Here is a 23644-nt window from a genome sequence, read left to right on the forward strand (position 1 = left end):
CAGGGCCAGAGATATATGTATTAAAGGAGAAGTTAACTTCCAGAACAAGAATTTACAGATTATTTACTCACCCCCTTGTCATCCAAGATGCTCATGTCTTTTTTTTTTCAGTCATAAAAAAATTGTTTTTTTGAGAAACAAATTCAGAAATGTTCTCTATAAAGGGGACTTCTAAGGTGCCTGCAAGTTTGAATTTCCAAAATGCAGTTTAAATGCAGCTTCAAGGGGCTCTAATCGATCCCAGCCGAGGAGGAAATGGTCTTATCTAGCGAAACGATCGGTTAATTTCTACAAAAAAAAAAACAAAAAAAAAAACATTTTTATACTTTTTAACCTCAAAAGCTTGTCTTGTCTAGCTTTGCCTGAACTTTGCTCATTTCAGGTCAATACAGTTAGAGTATGTCAAAAAAATACCAACTTCAAAATCATCTTACATCGCTTTTTTTTGTAAAGAGTGTTTGACCCTTTGACAAAATGAGACGGGAGTTTTTCGACATTCCCTAACTGTATTGACCCGAAATTCCCAGAGTACACACAGAGCTAGACAAAACGAGCATTTGAGGTTAAAAAATATATAAATTGTAATTTTTTTTTTTTTTTTAGAAAATAACCAATCATTTCTCTAGATAAGACCCTTCTTCCTCGGCTGGGAACGTTTAGAGCCCTTTGAACTGCATTTAAACTGCATTTTGAAAGTTCAAACTCGTGGGCTCCACTGAAGTCCACTATATGGAGAAAATCTAATGTTTGCCTCAAAGAACATAATTTCGTTACGCTTGAAGAAAGAAAGACATGAACATCTTGGATGACAAACTGGGTGAGTAAATTATCTGTATATGTTTGTTCTGGAAGTGAACTTCTCCTTTAAACGACAAAATGCCTAAGCTTCAGTCACAATTGTTAAATATCAGAGCAGTTTATTTAATTCACTCAAAAGACAAAAAAATAGCAGCAAAATTTGCATTTGTGTCACATTTTGATAGGAAATTTACAATTTATCATTATTAAATGTGTAATTAATCATTTTAGATTTAATATTCAAGTAAAACTGAACAAACATCATTTTATGTGCTCAATCCCAGAGCTGAAACAGATTTCAGCTGATAAAATTCAGTGTCTATATATGTAGAAACATTTTTTCGAACTGCAGCACCCATGATTATGATGTAATCATACATGAGTCAAAATGAAGACAAAAAATAAAGGTTTGCTATTGCAAATGAACCTGAACACCTGAATGAAAAGAACCTTTTATATAAGCATCTGTCAGATAAATTGTCTCCCCTGTGCTGTGAAGGACATCAGAAAAAAGTAAGACTGAAACTAGTATCTCATTTTTCATGTTCACATGAATACAAACTTACAAATAAAGACATGGGCAAGTTTCAGTGATCAAAACTCAACCACAAAAGCACAATTCACAAAAGCAAAAAGTAAGCAGAGACATCCACAGTGATCTAGGAGGATCCTGAAACATCAGCATCTGTAGACAAACAGATAAGCTTAATACTTTGGTTGCATGTTGGTGGAAAACAAAAACTAATTCAGGAAAAAAAAATCTCTAAGTAACTGACCTGAATTGTTTACCAATTCCATCTCAGAGAGAATGCCTTTCCAGCCTTTGTGACTTGGGAAATCCACAATCACATCTTCAGATTTAATATCTAGATGAGAGGACAACCACATAAAATAGAACATTTCCAAGAGCAACTAAAGTGGTGTGAAAAACTGTTGGCCCCTTTCCTGATTTTTTAGTTTTTTGCATGTTTGTCACACTTTCATGTTTCAGATCATCAAACTAATTTAAATATTAATCAAAGATGACACAAGTAAACACAACATGCAGTTTTTAAATGAAGAGTTTTTTTTATGAAGGGAAAACTAAATCCAAACCCACAAGTCCCTGTGTGAAAAAGTGTTTGCCCCCCCTGTTAAAACATAACTGTGGTTTATCACACCTGAGTTCAGTTTCTCTAGCCACACCAGACCTGATTACTGCCACACCTGTTCGCAATCAAGAAATCACTTAAATAGGACCTGCCTGACAAAGTGAAGTAGACCAAAAGATCCTCAAAAGCTACACGTCATGTTGAGATTCAAAGAAATTCAGAAACAAATGAGAAAGAAAGTAATTGAGATCTATCAGTCTGGAAAAGGTTATAAAGCCATTTCTAAAGCTTGGGGACTCCAGCGAACCACAGTGGGAGCCATTATCCACAAATGGCGAAAACATGGAACAGTGGTGAACCTTCCCAGGAGTGGCCGGCCGACCAAAATTACCCCAAGAGCGCAGCGACGACTCAAAAAGAGGTCACAAAAGACCCCACAACAACATCTAAAGAACTGCAGGCCTCTTTTGCCTCAGTTAAAGGGATAGTTCGAGCATTTAAGACATTAAGTCGTATTCAATCCTTATCAGCACTATAGTGTATACACACTGACCCACACTGCGTTCACCTCCCTGGTCAGAGTTCTGGCCGCTGGAAGTTTTTCAAGAAAGTAGTCACGGTTAGTTTCCGGGGCCTCAAAACTGTGCGTTTTTACGTGAAAAAAATATATGCGTTTCAAAGCTTGATTAATTTACATCACAAAAAACACTCCTGACAAAAATCATACCTCAGTTTTAATCGGCACTATATTCTTTCCGTTTCCATCAATCCGCGCTGCTGTCAGTTCGCACGTTCAGATCAGCTGTTCCATTACACACTCGAATGACAACGACGTAAAAAGTAGAAAATTAACAATGGTGCGAACTTGTAAATTCCCAGGTTGTGACCACAAGAATGTGCAGGGATCGCCGTTCAGATTCCATCGTTTTCCTGTTTCTGATATAGTTATGAGACAGCTTTGGCTGGTTGCCATCGGCTACTCTGCGGGAGCTAAAATATCCAGTATCAAGGATTTTCGTGTGTGCAGTGCTCACTTCAGCGAAGACGATTACATCCCCAACCAATGAGGAAAAATCAAAAAACGGATTTTAAAGAGTTCTGCTGTACCAGTACCACGGGTAAGCTCTATTTACTAACTTTATGTCGCATAAGACAGGTTTATTTTGAAGCTAACGTCGGTTTTTAGGCTAACGTTACACTGAGAATATTCTAACCGGGGCAGTGATAGCATCGACAATAATCGACTGTCTATGTGGTGAGAAAATCGGTAAATGTCATAACTAATGAATTTCATTGAATCTATATAACACAACAAAATATGATGCTTTGCTATATTTGTTATTGTCTGTAACTATGCGGAACGTGTGTCGGTATCATCGTGTTTATAAGTGTGCTTGAAGTCGCATACAGGTAGGTCTAAACCAGGTATCTCCAACTCCGGTCATCGTGAGCTACATTCCTGCAGCTCGATGTTTTCCTATGACAGGACACCTTTCTCAAATGAGACATTCTGTACAAGCCTGCTAATTACCCGTTGATTTGAGTCAGGTGTGTTGCATCAAAGAAAAACTAAAACCAGCAAGACAGTAGCTCACGAGGACTGGAGATCCCATGTCTAAACTGTACAGTAAACAATCTGATGTTTAGACTCCTGTGGAAATCACGTGAAACGAGGTCTAATATAAAAAAAAATATATCGTCTGTTCCGTCTGACATTGTGCTAAAATTGGTTTCATCATCAGAAGTTTCGTAGTCAGACATGTTGTCAGCGAGTCGCGCTATTAACAGCTGATCGGAACGTGCGAACTGACAGCAGCGCGGATTGATGGAAACGGAAAGAATATAGTGCCGATTAAAACTGAGGTATGATTTTTGTCAGGAGTGTTTTTTGTGATGTAAATTAATCAAGCTTTGAAACGCATATATTTTTTTCACGTAAAAACGCACAGTTTTGAGGCCCCGGAAACTAACCGTGACTACTTTCTTGAAAAACTTCCAGCGGCCAGAACTTTGACCAGGGAGGTGAACGCAGTGTGGGTCAGTGTGTATACACTATAGTGCTGATAAGGATTGAATACGACTTAATGTCTTAAATGCTCGAACTATCCCTTTAATGTCAGTGTTCATGACTCCGCCATAATAAAGAGACTGGGCAAAAATGGCCTGCATGGCAGAGTTCCAGGACGAAAACCGCTGCTGAGCAAAAGGAACATAAAGGCTCGTCTCAGTTTTGCCAGAAAACATCTTGATCCCTAAGACTTTTAGGAAAATACTCTGTGGACTGATGAGACAAAAGTTGTGTGTCCCATTACATCTGGTGTAAAAGTAACAGAACATTTTAGAAAAAGAACATCATACCAACAGTAAAATATGGTGGTGGTAGTGTGATGGTCTGGGGTTGTTTTGCTGCTTCTGGACCTGGAAGACTTGCTGTGATAAATGCAACCATGAATTCTGCTGTCTACCAAAAAATCCTGAAGGACAATGTCCCACCATCTGTTCGTGACCTCAAGCTGAAGCGAACTTGGGTTCTGCAGCAGGACAATGATCCAAACACACCAGCAAATCCACCTCTGAATGGCTGAAGAAAAACAAAATGAAGACTTTGGAGTGGCCTAGTCAAAGTCCTGACCTGAATCCTATTGAGATGCTGTGGCATGACCTTAAAAAGGCGGTTCATGCTGGAAAACCCTCCAATGTGGCTGAATTACAACAATTCTGCCAAGATGAGTGGGCCAAAATTCCTGCACAGCGCTGTAACAGACTCATTGCAAGTTATCGCAAACGCTTGATTGCGGTTGTTGCTGCTAAGGGTGACCCAACCATTTATTAGGTTTAGGGGGCAAACACTTTTTCACACAGGGCCATGTGGGTTTGGGTTTTGTTTTTCCCTTCATAATAAAAAAAACTTCATTTAAAAACTGCATGTTTTGATTACTTGTGTTATCTTTGATTAATATTTGAATTTGTTTGATGAACTGAAACATTAAACTGTGACAAACATTCAAAAAATTAAAAAATCAGGACTTTTTCAACACTTTTTCCACACCACTGTATGTATGCTAAATGTAAATGTAGATATGTGTACATTAAAATACATTCAAATAGAAAACATTTGTACAAATATTTCACAATATTACTGTGTCTACTGTATTTTTTGATCAAATAAATGCAGCTAAATATAAATGCAAAGTTTGTTCTTTGAGAAAAATACACAGATCTTACCTTTTACCACACCAACACTCTTGTGTGTGATATGTCCACCCCAGTTATGTTTTGGAGTAATTATGGAAGATTTCACTCTGACTCTGTCTCCAACCTTAATGTCTGTAAAGTTTTTTTTTGTTAACAAATATGAAAATTATGATAATACAGAAAGCATTTTTCACATACAAGTATAAACAGGTAAAAAAAAATGCATGGGAAGATTACCTAAATCATCTCCGGTCACAAGCTCCATTTCTGAAAATAAACCGGTCCATTTTTTATGCTCAGGAAAATCTACAATCAAAGACTCAAGAGAACCATGAATTTCTGCAGAATAAAAACAAAAATATCATAAATCATAATCATCATTAACTTTAATCAGAATTAATCTGTGTAATTTTTCTCAATCTGTGGTACATAGTGAGCCTACAAAAAATCCTTTATCATTTAATTTATTCTTGTGAAAAGCACAATGTGTAAGGAATGCATGCTTAATATTAGTAATGAAATTATTGTCAGTCAGTGGTCTCACTTTGAACAACACCAATGCTTTTGTGAGTAACTGCTCCCCATTTGTGTGTTGGATTAACAACAGACGGCTTCACACGAACTTGGTCTCCAATTTTAACGACGGACTCCAGACCTGAATATCCAGAAATGCAAGGACCGTCACGAAGGTCTGAGAGGACATTTCTGTTGAATAGCTGCTACTTAAATGTCATGGAAATACCGTTAAACTATGTGTTATTATCAAACTCATCATCATTAGTTACTAGCTCCATTCCAGAAGGAATTCCCTTCCAATTTGCATGTTCAGGAAAGTCAATAAACTGACTCTCATCACATTTAATGTCTAAACAGACAACAAGTCTTTTTCTTTGAAGTAAACTGGAGCATTTATTGTTGACAGATTTGAAACAAGTAAAATATTACAGTAATCACATTCACTTTTAAGTGCACAACACAACATTTAAGCTGCAGCTAAAAAACTGTATGCAATTATTTAAATGGCTGTATTCATGTCTTTAAATACAGTCAACAACCTGAACCAGCGCTGGCCACAATCTCCATTTCTGAAACCATACCAGTCCAGTTTTTTTGCTCAGAGAAATCTACAGTCAAAGAGTCACCCTGAATTTCTGCAAATGTAGAAAAACAAATCATTAATGTAAAGTATGCTTATCACTCTAAAAAAAATGATTTGTATGATATGTAAGTTATGAAACTCAGCGCTCTTACTTTTAACAACCCCAATGCTTTTGTGAGTGACTGCTCCCCATTTGTGTGTTGGAGTAACAACAGATGGCTTCACACGAACTTTGTCTCCAACCTTAATATTGGAGTCCAGACTTAAAGTTCCTGAAATGTCACATGGAGGTCCAAGATGAGTGTTTGATAGAATACTCATGGATCAAATGTGGTTGTTTTGAATATTTTGCGCCTCATTCTAGAGATGGACAACTGTTTTGTTAAAGTAAACTCTCTAGAAGGAAACATGATACATTTTTAATGCACTGTGTTTTCTTCTGGAGCATCAGTGAGTGTTTGAACTTCTGTAATAGTTTCAGTCCCTCAGTTGTCCTCAGTGTGACAAGATAGATCTCAAAATCATACAATCATTGTTGAAAAGGGTTCAAATACACAAAAAAATGCTGAAAAGCCAAAGAATTTGTGGGACCTGAAGACTTTTTAAGGCAAACAAGGGACTCATAAACAACTATCACTAAACAAAAAAAACACAGCTGTGGATCATTCAGGTAACACTCTATTAAGAATCAAGTGTATGTAAGATTTTGAACAGGGTCATTTTTATAAATTCAACCATTATTTTCTCTTGTGGACTATATGTAAATGTATTTTATGTCTTACTCAGGGCTGCGTTTCCCAAAAGCATCGTAAGCTTAAGTTGATCGTAGCTCCATTGGATTCAATGGGTCTACGATGTACTTAAACTTACGATGCTTTTGGGAAACGCAGCCCAGGTCAGTACTAAATATAAATAACATGCATTTTGAATTCTTCCTCTTATTTTGATAAAATAATTAACATTACGCAGATTCTACAAGGTGTATGTAAACATTTAAATTCAACTGTATGTACTGCTTGGCGTCATATTCACACTTAAAAATAAAGGTTCTCTTATTGGCATTGATGTTTCCATAAAGAACCTTTAACATTTGTGGAATATTCTTTGTTGAACCTTTTGGAACCTTTATTTTTAAGAGTGTTTCTGCTGAAGCTTAAAATATTTACTTAAATACTTATATAGTGCTTAAAATAATTATTTACCAATCGTTTCATCAATAGCTACTAACTCCATTTCAGTGAGAATTCCTTTCCAGTTTGCATGTCCAGGGAAGTCAACAACCACACTGTCATCATCTTTAATGTCTAAACAGAACAAGTTCATATTGTAACACTTGTACTTTAGTAAGGATGGTATTTTTGACAAATTATTTACAGTATATGAGGGGAATGATACAGATCTTACCTTTCACCACACCCACACTCTTATGAGTGATGTTTCTACCCCAGTTATGTTTTGGGGTAGTGATGGAAGGCTTTACTCTGACTCGGTCTCCAACCTTGATGTTGACTGGACCATTTTTAGTTGACAAATCTAAAACAAGTAAATATTACAAAACAGCTTAGACTCACTGTGTAATATTTTAACAGTTAATGTTCAACAGTTGAGGTTTTCATATACCTTGCAGAATCTGCAAAATGTTAATTGTTTTAACAAAATAAGAGGGATCATACAAAACGCATGCTATTTTTTTATTAAGTACTGACCTGAATTTATATATAGTCCACAAAAATAAATAGTAGAATTTATAAAAAGGACCCTGTTCAAAAGACAAACAAATTCTTTGGTTTTTCAGCATTTTTGTGTATTGGAACCCTTTCCAACAATGACTGATTTTGAGATCAATCTTTTTGCACTGAGGACTACTGAGGGACTCATATGCAACTATTACAGAAGGTTTAAATGCTCACTGATTTTTCAAAAAGAAAAAAGGATGCATTAAGAGCCAGGGGTGTAAACTTTTGAACAGAATGAAGATGTGAACATTCTTCTTATTTTGCCTACATATCATATTTTTTCATTTAGTACTGCCCTTCAGAAGCCACAGAAGATACTTACATGTTTCCCAGAAGACAAAATAAGTGAAATTTACCCTGATCTTCAAATTCTAAAAGTTTTCACCCCCCAGCTCTTAATGCATCGTTTCCTTCTGAAGCATCAGTGAGCGTTTGAACCAGTGTTGCTACTTTAACACAGTTGCCCCGGGTTGTTTTTAATGTCCACGGGTTGAAGTGACCCTAATAAAGTGATATTTAGCCCCTTGAATGCGATCTGTACCAGGGGAACCCTGCCAAAAAACGTGTATTTTAGCCCCCCGGAATTCGATTTTTAGCAGGGAACCCCCTCAAAACACGATTGGGCTAGTTTTAAGCTGGTTTTGAGTGGCAATTGGGCAGGTTTTGTTGTGAAAACCTGTTAACCCTGGTTTGAATCTTCTGTAATAGTTGCATATGAGTCTCTCAGTTGTCCTCAGTGTGACAAGATGGATCTTAAAGTCATAAAGTCATTGTTGGAAAGGGTACAAATACACAAAAATGCAAAAAAAAAAAAAAAAAAACAGAATTTGTGAGACCTGTTGAATTTTTCTGAAGAACAGCGGGCAGTTTAACTATTCAGTGCAAGCAAGGGACTCATGAACAACTATCACTAAAAAAACAAAACACATCTGTGAATCAGGTAACAACACAGTGTTAAGAATCAAGTGTATGTAAGCTTATGAACGGGGTCATTTTTATAAATTCAACTATTATTTTCTCTTGTGGACTACATAAACGTCTTTTATGTGAAATATCTTATTCAGGTCAGTACTAAATAAAAAAATAACATGCATTTTGTATGATCCTGCTTATTTTGGTCAAATAATTAACATTTTGCAGATTCTGCAAGAGTATGCAAACTTTTGACCTCAACTGTACTATATATATTTCAGCATGATTTTAGTCATCATGTTAGATTACCTGAACCAGCACTGGTTGCCCGCTCCATTTCTGAAACTACACCAGTCCAGTTTCTTTGTTCGGGGAAATCTACAGTCAACAAATCGCCCTGAATTTCTGCAGAAGTATAAGCAAAAAATCAGTAATGTATAATATCCCATTTTCTCACTCTGTTGTACTATAGACGTTAAGTGAGACAGTTTTATCTATGTGTGTGTGTGCATATTTATACAGTAATTTCACTTATTGTGGTAAATATAAATACAAATCAATATCAGTCAGTGCTCTCACTTTTAACAACACCAACGCTCAAGTGAGTGACTGATCCCCATTTATGTGTTGGGGTAACGACAGACGGCTTCACGCGGACTCTGTCTCCAACTACAATGTCAACTGAAGGCCTCTTTGCTGACAAATCTGAAACTAAAAGTAAAAGATTACATTAAACAATTTCATCACTTACAAATACAATCAGATATAATGGAAATCATAGTTACTTTACCTTTACTAATTGTTTTGCTTATTTCCTGCGTGCAAGTATTCTCCAGTCTCCCAGTAAGATCACATATAAGTTTTCTTACGTCCTCAAAAGAGCAGTATGGCTGAAATGAGAAACTCGGCAACCCATTCGATCCAGATGAAGAGGATACGGACTCATAATTCTGTGGGAGAAAAATATTCAAAGACTAACTTTTAGAATAACTAACAATGTTTATGTGTAATATATAATCATATTGTTTACAGTGTTTATACCTGAAGAAATTGGATGTTGTCGTCTGTCTGTATAAGATCCTCTAGAACTCCATCCCTCTTCTTCAGCTGAGTTATTTCCTCCTCCAGCTTCTTTTGTAGCTTGGTGCCTTGATCCAGATCAGCCTTTTCTTGAGCTTTTATTTCTTCAATCACCTCAATGCTTTTTTTCTCAATAAGTTTGACTAATTCACTGAAGACTTTCTTACTGTTGTCCACTGCCTTCTTTGCAGAATCCTGAGGAGAACCAAAGCAAGACAAAATGTTTACAAAGATCCAAACTTGTGTCAGCTGATAAATGCAGAGTTGTTCTGTATAACTGTGAAGGTTATTTGTTTTACATCAGAACTTACTGAATGGGACGTGATGTCCATTTTCATCTTCTGGAGCTCTTTTTCTTTTGTTTGGATTGTCTGCTTGACTTTTGCCTGAGAGCGTGTGAGCTTTATCTAAGGGCAAAACACAAGTCACGGTCTGTTAAAACTTACTGAAAACATTTGTCAATACCATTTTGTAATTACTTTATGTTACGAGTAGGGCTGTCAATTACACAGTTAATGTGTTCTGAATGCAATTAATAAAGCGACTTGTGGTTAATTTGAAATACTTAAAAAATGAAACGCAAATAATTTTTTAAAGCACGATGGACAATGATGGACATCTTCACCTGTTTCTCATCGCGCTCTTTTGCAGATGGCACTGTGTCGTGGTCCTTGTGGTCATCCAGTACACAGTGCATGCAGACACATTTCTGGTCGGTTCGACAGTAAACCTCAAGGAGCTTGTCGTGTTTGGGGCACACTGGGATGACTGCAGCTTTCACAAGCTTGTGTTTCTTCAGGGCAGGAACATTATAGTGGGGTTGTACGTGTATTTCACAGTAAGAGGCTCGACACTCCAGACAAGACTTGACAGCTTTGATCATTTCTCCAGCACAGAAATCGCAGGCAATCTCTCCAGGTCCAGCAAGACTCTGAGCAGATTCTGACACGTGTAGCTCTGTGCTCCTCAGTTTCTCCATTATTTCATTAAGTACTGTACTTCTGTTGAGTGGAGGCTTTGAATTGAAGGCATGTCTGCATTGAGGACATGTATAGATCCCTTTCTGATCATTTGTATTCCAGCACTCACTGATACAGCTCATGCAGTAACTGTGTCCACACGGAATGGTCACGGGATCCCTCAACAAGTCCAAACATATTGAGCAGCTGTACTGGTCCTGATCTCCGAGTATAGCCTCTGCCATTTCTTTATCTTAAGTTACTTGTGTTATTAAACAACCATTCACCGTAAGTGAAGGAAGAGTGAAAGTGAAAGCAAGAAATGATTCGTCATAATGTACACAAATATAACGATAAAAATGTAAGCGCTTGTGAGTTGGGAAGGGTAAAAAATATATTGTTTTGTACTTTCCTCATAATAGATACCGGTGTGCTTTAAATTAATGTCGCATATTTCCAGTTTACTCGGTTTTCAGCGTCACCATTAGATGGAGACACATAGTAAAGTGACAGAAACAGGAAGCATTTAGTCATGCAGCCACAAGGCCTGATGGGAAACGTAGTTTTGTCGAACATGAAAATTAGTAATGCTTACAAATGCTTACAAACTAAACTGTATGGTCAGCACAACTAATAAGCTTGCTAATAATCAGCTTGTTATGATTCTTTAATTAACACAGCCTCAGCTAGGAAAAATATACAAAATAATAATAAAACCAGGGCCAGAGATATATGTATTAAAGGAGAAGTTAACTTCCAGAACAAGAATTTACAGATTATTTACTCACCCCCTTGTCATCCAAGATGCTCATGTCTTTTTTTTTTCAGTCATAAAAAAATTGTTTTTTTGAGAAACAAATTCAGAAATGTTCTCTATAAAGGGGACTTCTAAGGTGCCTGCAAGTTTGAATTTCCAAAATGCAGTTTAAATGCAGCTTCAAGGGGCTCTAATCGATCCCAGCCGAGGAGGAAATGGTCTTATCTAGCGAAACGATCGGTTAATTTCTACAAAAAAAAAAACAAAAAAAAAAACATTTTTATACTTTTTAACCTCAAAAGCTTGTCTTGTCTAGCTTTGCCTGAACTTTGCTCATTTCAGGTCAATACAGTTAGAGTATGTCAAAAAAATACCAACTTCAAAATCATCTTACATCGCTTTTTTTTGTAAAGAGTGTTTGACCCTTTGACAAAATGAGACGGGAGTTTTTCGACATTCCCTAACTGTATTGACCCGAAATTCCCAGAGTACACACAGAGCTAGACAAAACGAGCATTTGAGGTTAAAAAATATATAAATTGTAATTTTTTTTTTTTTTTTTAGAAAATAACCAATCATTTCTCTAGATAAGACCCTTCTTCCTCGGCTGGGAACGTTTAGAGCCCTTTGAACTGCATTTAAACTGCATTTTGAAAGTTCAAACTCGTGGGCTCCACTGAAGTCCACTATATGGAGAAAATCTAATGTTTGCCTCAAAGAACATAATTTCGTTACGCTTGAAGAAAGAAAGACATGAACATCTTGGATGACAAACTGGGTGAGTAAATTATCTGTATATGTTTGTTCTGGAAGTGAACTTCTCCTTTAAACGACAAAATGCCTAAGCTTCAGTCACAATTGTTAAATATCAGAGCAGTTTATTTAATTCACTCAAAAGACAAAAAAATAGCAGCAAAATTTGCATTTGTGTCACATTTTGATAGGAAATTTACAATTTATCATTATTAAATGTGTAATTAATCATTTTAGATTTAATATTCAAGTAAAACTGAACAAACATCATTTTATGTGCTCAATCCCAGAGCTGAAACAGATTTCAGCTGATAAAATTCAGTGTCTATATATGTAGAAACATTTTTTCGAACTGCAGCACCCATGATTATGATGTAATCATACATGAGTCAAAATGAAGACAAAAAATAAAGGTTTGCTATTGCAAATGAACCTGAACACCTGAATGAAAAGAACCTTTTATATAAGCATCTGTCAGATAAATTGTCTCCCCTGTGCTGTGAAGGACATCAGAAAAAAGTAAGACTGAAACTAGTATCTCATTTTTCATGTTCACATGAATACAAACTTACAAATAAAGACATGGGCAAGTTTCAGTGATCAAAACTCAACCACAAAAGCACAATTCACAAAAGCAAAAAGTAAGCAGAGACATCCACAGTGATCTAGGAGGATCCTGAAACATCAGCATCTGTAGACAAACAGATAAGCTTAATACTTTGGTTGCATGTTGGTGGAAAACAAAAACTAATTCAGGAAAAAAAAATCTCTAAGTAACTGACCTGAATTGTTTACCAATTCCATCTCAGAGAGAATGCCTTTCCAGCCTTTGTGACTTGGGAAATCCACAATCACATCTTCAGATTTAATATCTAGATGAGAGGACAACCACATAAAATAGAACATTTCCAAGAGCAACTAAAGTGGTGTGAAAAACTGTTGGCCCCTTTCCTGATTTTTTAGTTTTTTGCATGTTTGTCACACTTTCATGTTTCAGATCATCAAACTAATTTAAATATTAATCAAAGATGACACAAGTAAACACAACATGCAGTTTTTAAATGAAGAGTTTTTTTTATGAAGGGAAAACTAAATCCAAACCCACAAGTCCCTGTGTGAAAAAGTGTTTGCCCCCCCTGTTAAAACATAACTGTGGTTTATCACACCTGAGTTCAGTTTCTCTAGCCACACCAGACCTGATTACTGCCACACCTGTTCGCAATCAAGAAATCACTTAAATAGGACCTGCCTGACAAAGTGAAGTAGACCAAAAGATCCTCAAAAGCTACACGTCATGTTGAGATTCAAAGAAATTCAGAAACAAATGAGAAAGAAAGTAATTGAGATCTATCAGTCTGGAAAAGGTTATAAAGCCATTTCTAAAGCTTGGGGACTCCAGCGAACCACAGTGGGAGCCATTATCCACAAATGGCGAAAACATGGAACAGTGGTGAACCTTCCCAGGAGTGGCCGGCCGACCAAAATTACCCCAAGAGCGCAGCGACGACTCAAAAAGAGGTCACAAAAGACCCCACAACAACATCTAAAGAACTGCAGGCCTCTTTTGCCTCAGTTAAAGGGATAGTTCGAGCATTTAAGACATTAAGTCGTATTCAATCCTTATCAGCACTATAGTGTATACACACTGACCCACACTGCGTTCACCTCCCTGGTCAGAGTTCTGGCCGCTGGAAGTTTTTCAAGAAAGTAGTCACGGTTAGTTTCCGGGGCCTCAAAACTGTGCGTTTTTACGTGAAAAAAATATATGCGTTTCAAAGCTTGATTAATTTACATCACAAAAAACACTCCTGACAAAAATCATACCTCAGTTTTAATCGGCACTATATTCTTTCCGTTTCCATCAATCCGCGCTGCTGTCAGTTCGCACGTTCAGATCAGCTGTTCCATTACACACTCGAATGACAACGACGTAAAAAGTAGAAAATTAACAATGGTGCGAACTTGTAAATTCCCAGGTTGTGACCACAAGAATGTGCAGGGATCGCCGTTCAGATTCCATCGTTTTCCTGTTTCTGATATAGTTATGAGACAGCTTTGGCTGGTTGCCATCGGCTACTCTGCGGGAGCTAAAATATCCAGTATCAAGGATTTTCGTGTGTGCAGTGCTCACTTCAGCGAAGACGATTACATCCCCAACCAATGAGGAAAAATCAAAAAACGGATTTTAAAGAGTTCTGCTGTACCAGTACCACGGGTAAGCTCTATTTACTAACTTTATGTCGCATAAGACAGGTTTATTTTGAAGCTAACGTCGGTTTTTAGGCTAACGTTACACTGAGAATATTCTAACCGGGGCAGTGATAGCATCGACAATAATCGACTGTCTATGTGGTGAGAAAATCGGTAAATGTCATAACTAATGAATTTCATTGAATCTATATAACACAACAAAATATGATGCTTTGCTATATTTGTTATTGTCTGTAACTATGCGGAACGTGTGTCGGTATCATCGTGTTTATAAGTGTGCTTGAAGTCGCATACAGGTAGGTCTAAACCAGGTATCTCCAACTCCGGTCATCGTGAGCTACATTCCTGCAGCTCGATGTTTTCCTATGACAGGACACCTTTCTCAAATGAGACATTCTGTACAAGCCTGCTAATTACCCGTTGATTTGAGTCAGGTGTGTTGCATCAAAGAAAAACTAAAACCAGCAAGACAGTAGCTCACGAGGACTGGAGATCCCATGTCTAAACTGTACAGTAAACAATCTGATGTTTAGACTCCTGTGGAAATCACGTGAAACGAGGTCTAATATAAAAAAAAATATATCGTCTGTTCCGTCTGACATTGTGCTAAAATTGGTTTCATCATCAGAAGTTTCGTAGTCAGACATGTTGTCAGCGAGTCGCGCTATTAACAGCTGATCGGAACGTGCGAACTGACAGCAGCGCGGATTGATGGAAACGGAAAGAATATAGTGCCGATTAAAACTGAGGTATGATTTTTGTCAGGAGTGTTTTTTGTGATGTAAATTAATCAAGCTTTGAAACGCATATATTTTTTTCACGTAAAAACGCACAGTTTTGAGGCCCCGGAAACTAACCGTGACTACTTTCTTGAAAAACTTCCAGCGGCCAGAACTTTGACCAGGGAGGTGAACGCAGTGTGGGTCAGTGTGTATACACTATAGTGCTGATAAGGATTGAATACGACTTAATGTCTTAAATGCTCGAACTATCCCTTTAATGTCAGTGTTCATGACTCCGCCATAATAAAGAGACTGGGCAAAAATGGCCTGCATGGCAGAGTTCCAGGACGAAAACCGCTGCTGAGCAAAAGGAACATAAAGGCTCGTCTCAGTTTTGCCAGAAAACATCTTGATCCCTAAGACTTTTAGGAAAATACTCTGTGGACTGATGAGACAAAAGTTGTGTGTCCCATTACATCTGGTGTAAAAGTAACAGAACATTTTAGAAAAAGAACATCATACCAACAGTAAAATATGGTGGTGGTAGTGTGATGGTCTGGGGTTGTTTTGCTGCTTCTGGACCTGGAAGACTTGCTGTGATAAATGCAACCATGAATTCTGCTGTCTACCAAAAAATCCTGAAGGACAATGTCCCACCATCTGTTCGTGACCTCAAGCTGAAGCGAACTTGGGTTCTGCAGCAGGACAATGATCCAAACACACCAGCAAATCCACCTCTGAATGGCTGAAGAAAAACAAAATGAAGACTTTGGAGTGGCCTAGTCAAAGTCCTGACCTGAATCCTATTGAGATGCTGTGGCATGACCTTAAAAAGGCGGTTCATGCTGGAAAACCCTCCAATGTGGCTGAATTACAACAATTCTGCCAAGATGAGTGGGCCAAAATTCCTGCACAGCGCTGTAACAGACTCATTGCAAGTTATCGCAAACGCTTGATTGCGGTTGTTGCTGCTAAGGGTGACCCAACCATTTATTAGGTTTAGGGGGCAAACACTTTTTCACACAGGGCCATGTGGGTTTGGGTTTTGTTTTTCCCTTCATAATAAAAAAAACTTCATTTAAAAACTGCATGTTTTGATTACTTGTGTTATCTTTGATTAATATTTGAATTTGTTTGATGAACTGAAACATTAAACTGTGACAAACATTCAAAAAATTAAAAAATCAGGACTTTTTCAACACTTTTTCCACACCACTGTATGTATGCTAAATGTAAATGTAGATATGTGTACATTAAAATACATTCAAATAGAAAACATTTGTACAAATATTTCACAATATTACTGTGTCTACTGTATTTTTTGATCAAATAAATGCAGCTAAATATAAATGCAAAGTTTGTTCTTTGAGAAAAATACACAGATCTTACCTTTTACCACACCAACACTCTTGTGTGTGATATGTCCACCCCAGTTATGTTTTGGAGTAATTATGGAAGATTTCACTCTGACTCTGTCTCCAACCTTAATGTCTGTAAAGTTTTTTTTTGTTAACAAATATGAAAATTATGATAATACAGAAAGCATTTTTCACATACAAGTATAAACAGGTAAAAAAAAATGCATGGGAAGATTACCTAAATCATCTCCGGTCACAAGCTCCATTTCTGAAAATAAACCGGTCCATTTTTTATGCTCAGGAAAATCTACAATCAAAGACTCAAGAGAACCATGAATTTCTGCAGAATAAAAACAAAAATATCATAAATCATAATCATCATTAACTTTAATCAGAATTAATCTGTGTAATTTTTCTCAATCTGTGGTACATAGTGAGCCTACAAAAAATCCTTTATCATTTAATTTATTCTTGTGAAAAGCACAATGTGTAAGGAATGCATGCTTAATATTAGTAATGAAATTATTGTCAGTCAGTGGTCTCACTTTGAACAACACCAATGCTTTTGTGAGTAACTGCTCCCCATTTGTGTGTTGGATTAACAACAGACGGCTTCACACGAACTTGGTCTCCAATTTTAACGACGGACTCCAGACCTGAATATCCAGAAATGCAAGGACCGTCACGAAGGTCTGAGAGGACATTTCTGTTGAATAGCTGCTACTTAAATGTCATGGAAATACCGTTAAACTATGTGTTATTATCAAACTCATCATCATTAGTTACTAGCTCCATTCCAGAAGGAATTCCCTTCCAATTTGCATGTTCAGGAAAGTCAATAAACTGACTCTCATCACATTTAATGTCTAAACAGACAACAAGTCTTTTTCTTTGAAGTAAACTGGAGCATTTATTGTTGACAGATTTGAAACAAGTAAAATATTACAGTAATCACATTCACTTTTAAGTGCACAACACAACATTTAAGCTGCAGCTAAAAAACTGTATGCAATTATTTAAATGGCTGTATTCATGTCTTTAAATACAGTCAACAACCTGAACCAGCGCTGGCCACAATCTCCATTTCTGAAACCATACCAGTCCAGTTTTTTTGCTCAGAGAAATCTACAGTCAAAGAGTCACCCTGAATTTCTGCAAATGTAGAAAAACAAATCATTAATGTAAAGTATGCTTATCACTCTAAAAAAAATGATTTGTATGATATGTAAGTTATGAAACTCAGCGCTCTTACTTTTAACAACCCCAATGCTTTTGTGAGTGACTGCTCCCCATTTGTGTGTTGGAGTAACAACAGATGGCTTCACACGAACTTTGTCTCCAACCTTAATATTGGAGTCCAGACTTAAAGTTCCTGAAATGTCACATGGAGGTCCAAGATGAGTGTTTGATAGAATACTCATGGATCAAATGTGGTTGTTTTGAATATTTTGCGCCTCATTCTAGAGATGGACAACTGTTTTGTTAAAGTAAACTCTCTAGAAGGAAACATGATACATTTTTAATGCACTGTGTTTTCTTCTGGAGCATCAGTGAGTGTTTGAACTTCTGTAATAGTTTCAGTCCCTCAGTTGTCCTCAGTGTGACAAGATAGATCTCAAAATCATACAATCATTGTTGAAAAGGGTTCAAATACACAAAAAAATGCTGAAAAGCCAAAGAATTTGTGGGACCTGAAGACTTTTTAAGGCAAACAAGGGACTCATAAACAACTATCACTAAACAAAAAAAACACAGCTGTGGATCATTCAGGTAACACTCTATTAAGAATCAAGTGTATGTAAGATTTTGAACAGGGTCATTTTTATAAATTCAACCATTATTTTCTCTTGTGGACTATATGTAAATGTATTTTATGTCTTACTCAGGGCTGCGTTTCCCAAAAGCATCGTAAGCTTAAGTTGATCGTAGCTCCATTGGATTCAATGGGTCTACGATGTACTTAAACTTACGATGCTTTTGGGAAACGCAGCCCAGGTCAGTACTAAATATAAATAACATGCATTTTGAATTCTTCCTCTTATTTTGATAAAATAATTAACATTACGCAGATTCTACAAGGTGTATGTAAACATTTAAATTCAACTGTATGTACTGCTTGGCGTCATATTCACACTTAAAAATAAAGGTTCTCTTATTGGCATTGATGTTTCCATAAAGAACCTTTAACATTTGTGGAATATTCTTTGTTGAACCTTTTGGAACCTTTATTTTTAAGAGTGTTTCTGCTGAAGCTTAAAATATTTACTTAAATACTTATATAGTGCTTAAAATAATTATTTACCAATCGTTTCATCAATAGCTACTAACTCCATTTCAGTGAGAATTCCTTTCCAGTTTGCATGTCCAGGGAAGTCAACAACCACACTGTCATCATCTTTAATGTCTAAACAGAACAAGTTCATATTGTAACACTTGTACTTTAGTAAGGATGGTATTTTTGACAAATTATTTACAGTATATGAGGGGAATGATACAGATCTTACCTTTCACCACACCCACACTCTTATGAGTGATGTTTCTACCCCAGTTATGTTTTGGGGTAGTGATGGAAGGCTTTACTCTGACTCGGTCTCCAACCTTGATGTTGACTGGACCATTTTTAGTTGACAAATCTAAAACAAGTAAATATTACAAAACAGCTTAGACTCACTGTGTAATATTTTAACAGTTAATGTTCAACAGTTGAGGTTTTCATATACCTTGCAGAATCTGCAAAATGTTAATTGTTTTAACAAAATAAGAGGGATCATACAAAACGCATGCTATTTTTTTATTAAGTACTGACCTGAATTTATATATAGTCCACAAAAATAAATAGTAGAATTTATAAAAAGGACCCTGTTCAAAAGACAAACAAATTCTTTGGTTTTTCAGCATTTTTGTGTATTGGAACCCTTTCCAACAATGACTGATTTTGAGATCAATCTTTTTGCACTGAGGACTACTGAGGGACTCATATGCAACTATTACAGAAGGTTTAAATGCTCACTGATTTTTCAAAAAGAAAAAAGGATGCATTAAGAGCCAGGGGTGTAAACTTTTGAACAGAATGAAGATGTGAACATTCTTCTTATTTTGCCTACATATCATATTTTTTCATTTAGTACTGCCCTTCAGAAGCCACAGAAGATACTTACATGTTTCCCAGAAGACAAAATAAGTGAAATTTACCCTGATCTTCAAATTCTAAAAGTTTTCACCCCCCAGCTCTTAATGCATCGTTTCCTTCTGAAGCATCAGTGAGCGTTTGAACCAGTGTTGCTACTTTAACACAGTTGCCCCGGGTTGTTTTTAATGTCCACGGGTTGAAGTGACCCTAATAAAGTGATATTTAGCCCCTTGAATGCGATCTGTACCAGGGGAACCCTGCCAAAAAACGTGTATTTTAGCCCCCCGGAATTCGATTTTTAGCAGGGAACCCCCTCAAAACACGATTGGGCTAGTTTTAAGCTGGTTTTGAGTGGCAATTGGGCAGGTTTTGTTGTGAAAACCTGTTAACCCTGGTTTGAATCTTCTGTAATAGTTGCATATGAGTCTCTCAGTTGTCCTCAGTGTGACAAGATGGATCTTAAAGTCATAAAGTCATTGTTGGAAAGGGTACAAATACACAAAAATGCAAAAAAAAAAAAAAAAAAACAGAATTTGTGAGACCTGTTGAATTTTTCTGAAGAACAGCGGGCAGTTTAACTATTCAGTGCAAGCAAGGGACTCATGAACAACTATCACTAAAAAAACAAAACACATCTGTGAATCAGGTAACAACACAGTGTTAAGAATCAAGTGTATGTAAGCTTATGAACGGGGTCATTTTTATAAATTCAACTATTATTTTCTCTTGTGGACTACATAAACGTCTTTTATGTGAAATATCTTATTCAGGTCAGTACTAAATAAAAAAATAACATGCATTTTGTATGATCCTGCTTATTTTGGTCAAATAATTAACATTTTGCAGATTCTGCAAGAGTATGCAAACTTTTGACCTCAACTGTACTATATATATTTCAGCATGATTTTAGTCATCATGTTAGATTACCTGAACCAGCACTGGTTGCCCGCTCCATTTCTGAAACTACACCAGTCCAGTTTCTTTGTTCGGGGAAATCTACAGTCAACAAATCGCCCTGAATTTCTGCAGAAGTATAAGCAAAAAATCAGTAATGTATAATATCCCATTTTCTCACTCTGTTGTACTATAGACGTTAAGTGAGACAGTTTTATCTATGTGTGTGTGTGCATATTTATACAGTAATTTCACTTATTGTGGTAAATATAAATACAAATCAATATCAGTCAGTGCTCTCACTTTTAACAACACCAACGCTCAAGTGAGTGACTGATCCCCATTTATGTGTTGGGGTAACGACAGACGGCTTCACGCGGACTCTGTCTCCAACTACAATGTCAACTGAAGGCCTCTTTGCTGACAAATCTGAAACTAAAAGTAAAAGATTACATTAAACAATTTCATCACTTACAAATACAATCAGATATAATGGAAATCATAGTTACTTTACCTTTACTAATTGTTTTGCTTATTTCCTGCGTGCAAGTATTCTCCAGTCTCCCAGTAAGATCACATATAAGTTTTCTTACGTCCTCAAAAGAGCAGTATGGCTGAAATGAGAAACTCGGCAACCCATTCGATCCAGATGAAGAGGATACGGACTCATAATTCTGTGGGAGAAAAATATTCAAAGACTAACTTTTAGAATAACTAACAATGTTTATGTGTAATATATAATCATATTGTTTACAGTGTTTATACCTGAAGAAATTGGATGTTGTCGTCTGTCTGTATAAGATCCTCTAGAACTCCATCCCTCTTCTTCAGCTGAGTTATTTCCTCCTCCAGCTTCTTTTGTAGCTTGGTGCCTTGATCCAGATCAGCCTTTTCTTGAGCTTTTATTTCTTCAATCACCTCAATGCTTTTTTTCTCAATAAGTTTGACTAATTCACTGAAGACTTTCTTACTGTTGTCCACTGCCTTCTTTGCAGAATCCTGAGGAGAACCAAAGCAAGACAAAATGTTTACAAAGATCCAAACTTGTGTCAGCTGATAAATGCAGAGTTGTTCTGTATAACTGTGAAGGTTATTTGTTTTACATCAGAACTTACTGAATGGGACGTGATGTCCATTTTCATCTTCTGGAGCTCTTTTTCTTTTGTTTGGATTGTCTGCTTGACTTTTGCCTGAGAGCGTGTGAGCTTTATCTAAGGGCAAAACACAAGTCACGGTCTGTTAAAACTTACTGAAAACATTTGTCAATACCATTTTGTAATTACTTTATGTTACGAGTAGGGCTGTCAATTACACAGTTAATGTGTTCTGAATGCAATTAATAAAGCGACTTGTGGTTAATTTGAAATACTTAAAAAATGAAACGCAAATAATTTTTTAAAGCACGATGGACAATGATGGACATCTTCACCTGTTTCTCATCGCGCTCTTTTGCAGATGGCACTGTGTCGTGGTCCTTGTGGTCATCCAGTACACAGTGCATGCAGACACATTTCTGGTCGGTTCGACAGTAAACCTCAAGGAGCTTGTCGTGTTTGGGGCACACTGGGATGACTGTAGCTTTCACCAGCGTGTGTTTCTTCAGGGCAGGAACATTATAGTGGGGTTGTACGTGTATTTCACAGTAAGAGGCTCGACACTCCAGACAAGACTTGACAGCTTTGATCATTTCTCCAGCACAGAAATCGCAGGCAATCTCTCCAGGTCCAGCAAGACTCTGAGCAGATTCTGACACGTGTAGCTCTGTGCTCCTCAGTTTCTCCATTATTTCATTAAGTACTGTACTTCTGTTGAGTGGAGGCTTTGAATTGAAGGCATGTCTGCATTGAGGACATGTATAGATCCCTTTCTGATCATTTGTATTCCAGCACTCACTGATACAGCTCATGCAGTAACTGTGTCCACACGGAATGGTCACGGGATCCCTCAACAAGTCCAAACATATTGAGCAGCTGTACTGGTCCTGATCTCCGAGTATAGCCTCTGCCATTTTACTGCTAAAACTTAATAAAACACTACAAAAGATTTGTCCAGATGTTGTCTTTCCACAAAAGGGTTTTTATCAAGGACCCGCTCTGGTTAGAAAAGTTAGGCGTTGTGTAGGCTGATCTAAAAAGAAAGAGTGAAAGTGAAAGTAAAGAATTGGTGTAACCTTACGAATAAAATTAAAAATAACAGGCTAAAAATACTTCCGAAATACACAAACAGCACATAAATATAGTTTGAATACAAGTACATTTTTGTATTTACCTGATGACAATTCGTTGTGTGCGTCATAATCAGGTAGCAGGAAACGTTTGAAGAATGTCGACCTTTGATCTACGTTGGTTTGTTCAAAGTGCATGTAATTGCGTAATAAATATTAAGAAATAGTTTTGAAAGCAGACATAAAAAGGAAGAAAGAAAAAAACACCCAGTGCTGTTGAAATCAATCAAAAAGTTTCGGAGCTACTGAAACGTGTAGAGCTCATCGAGTGTCCTTTTTCAGTTGTGTTTTTTAGTATAGCCACTAGATGGAGACATGGAATAGAGTGTGATCAAGCTTGATTCAGTTTCACGTGAAAATGAACCATTTTTTCTTTCAGAGTATATAACAGAGTTAGCCTGGCTAACGCCAGACCCACTGATCTATAATAGAGAACATTATATTATATAGATCAGTGGCCAGACCACGTTATGACTTCGTCATGATTCGTGGTCTGGGAACCACATGTTCATTTTCTCGTGTTTGACAGAGCCATAGAGAAACAGAGTTGCGACACTCTCATAGGCTTCCATTGGAACTGAGGAATGCGGAAGTAAAGCGTGTCATGGAGCGGCCAATAGTTCCAAACAACCAATAGCTCCAGCATTGGAGTTATTCATTCATTTCAGCGCTTCTCAAGCACAGTCGCCGGTAAATTGAAGAAATTACTGCATTTTTTTTTACAT

At 36.9% G+C, this 23644-nt stretch overlaps 2 protein-coding genes across 2 annotated transcripts; both read right to left on the reverse strand.

Annotated features, from left to right (window-relative positions):
• Nucleotides 1-926: 926 nt before the first annotated feature.
• On the reverse strand, nt 927-11263 carry LOC141283601 (uncharacterized). Its single transcript, XM_073816898.1, has 15 exons — nt 10537-11263; nt 10223-10318; nt 9873-10106; nt 9622-9781; nt 9411-9542; nt 9141-9236; nt 7588-7716; nt 7386-7487; nt 6336-6455; nt 6140-6235; nt 5629-5739; nt 5322-5423; nt 5115-5216; nt 1575-1664; nt 927-1483 (listed from the first exon to the last, which is right to left on the reverse strand). Exons 1-15 carry the CDS (start codon nt 11113-11115, stop codon nt 1458-1460), a joined length of 2175 nt encoding a protein of 724 aa, XP_073672999.1. The 5' UTR covers nt 11116-11263; the 3' UTR covers nt 927-1457.
• Nucleotides 11264-12514: 1251 nt separating this feature from the next.
• LOC141283533 (uncharacterized) lies at nt 12515-23187 on the reverse strand. The gene is made up of 16 exons (XM_073816816.1): nt 22964-23187; nt 22125-22822; nt 21811-21906; nt 21461-21694; nt 21210-21369; nt 20999-21130; nt 20729-20824; nt 19176-19304; nt 18974-19075; nt 17924-18043; nt 17728-17823; nt 17217-17327; nt 16910-17011; nt 16703-16804; nt 13163-13252; nt 12515-13071 (listed from the first exon to the last, which is right to left on the reverse strand). The coding sequence occupies exons 2-16, from the start codon at nt 22701-22703 to the stop codon at nt 13046-13048; spliced, it is 2175 nt and encodes a 724-aa protein (XP_073672917.1). The 5' UTR covers nt 22704-22822; nt 22964-23187; the 3' UTR covers nt 12515-13045.
• Nucleotides 23188-23644: the final 457 nt, after the last annotated feature.

The sequence above is a fragment of the Garra rufa genome, chromosome 13 (assembly GCF_049309525.1).
Source record: "Garra rufa chromosome 13, GarRuf1.0, whole genome shotgun sequence".
Lineage (NCBI taxonomy): Eukaryota > Metazoa > Chordata > Actinopteri > Cypriniformes > Cyprinidae > Garra > Garra rufa.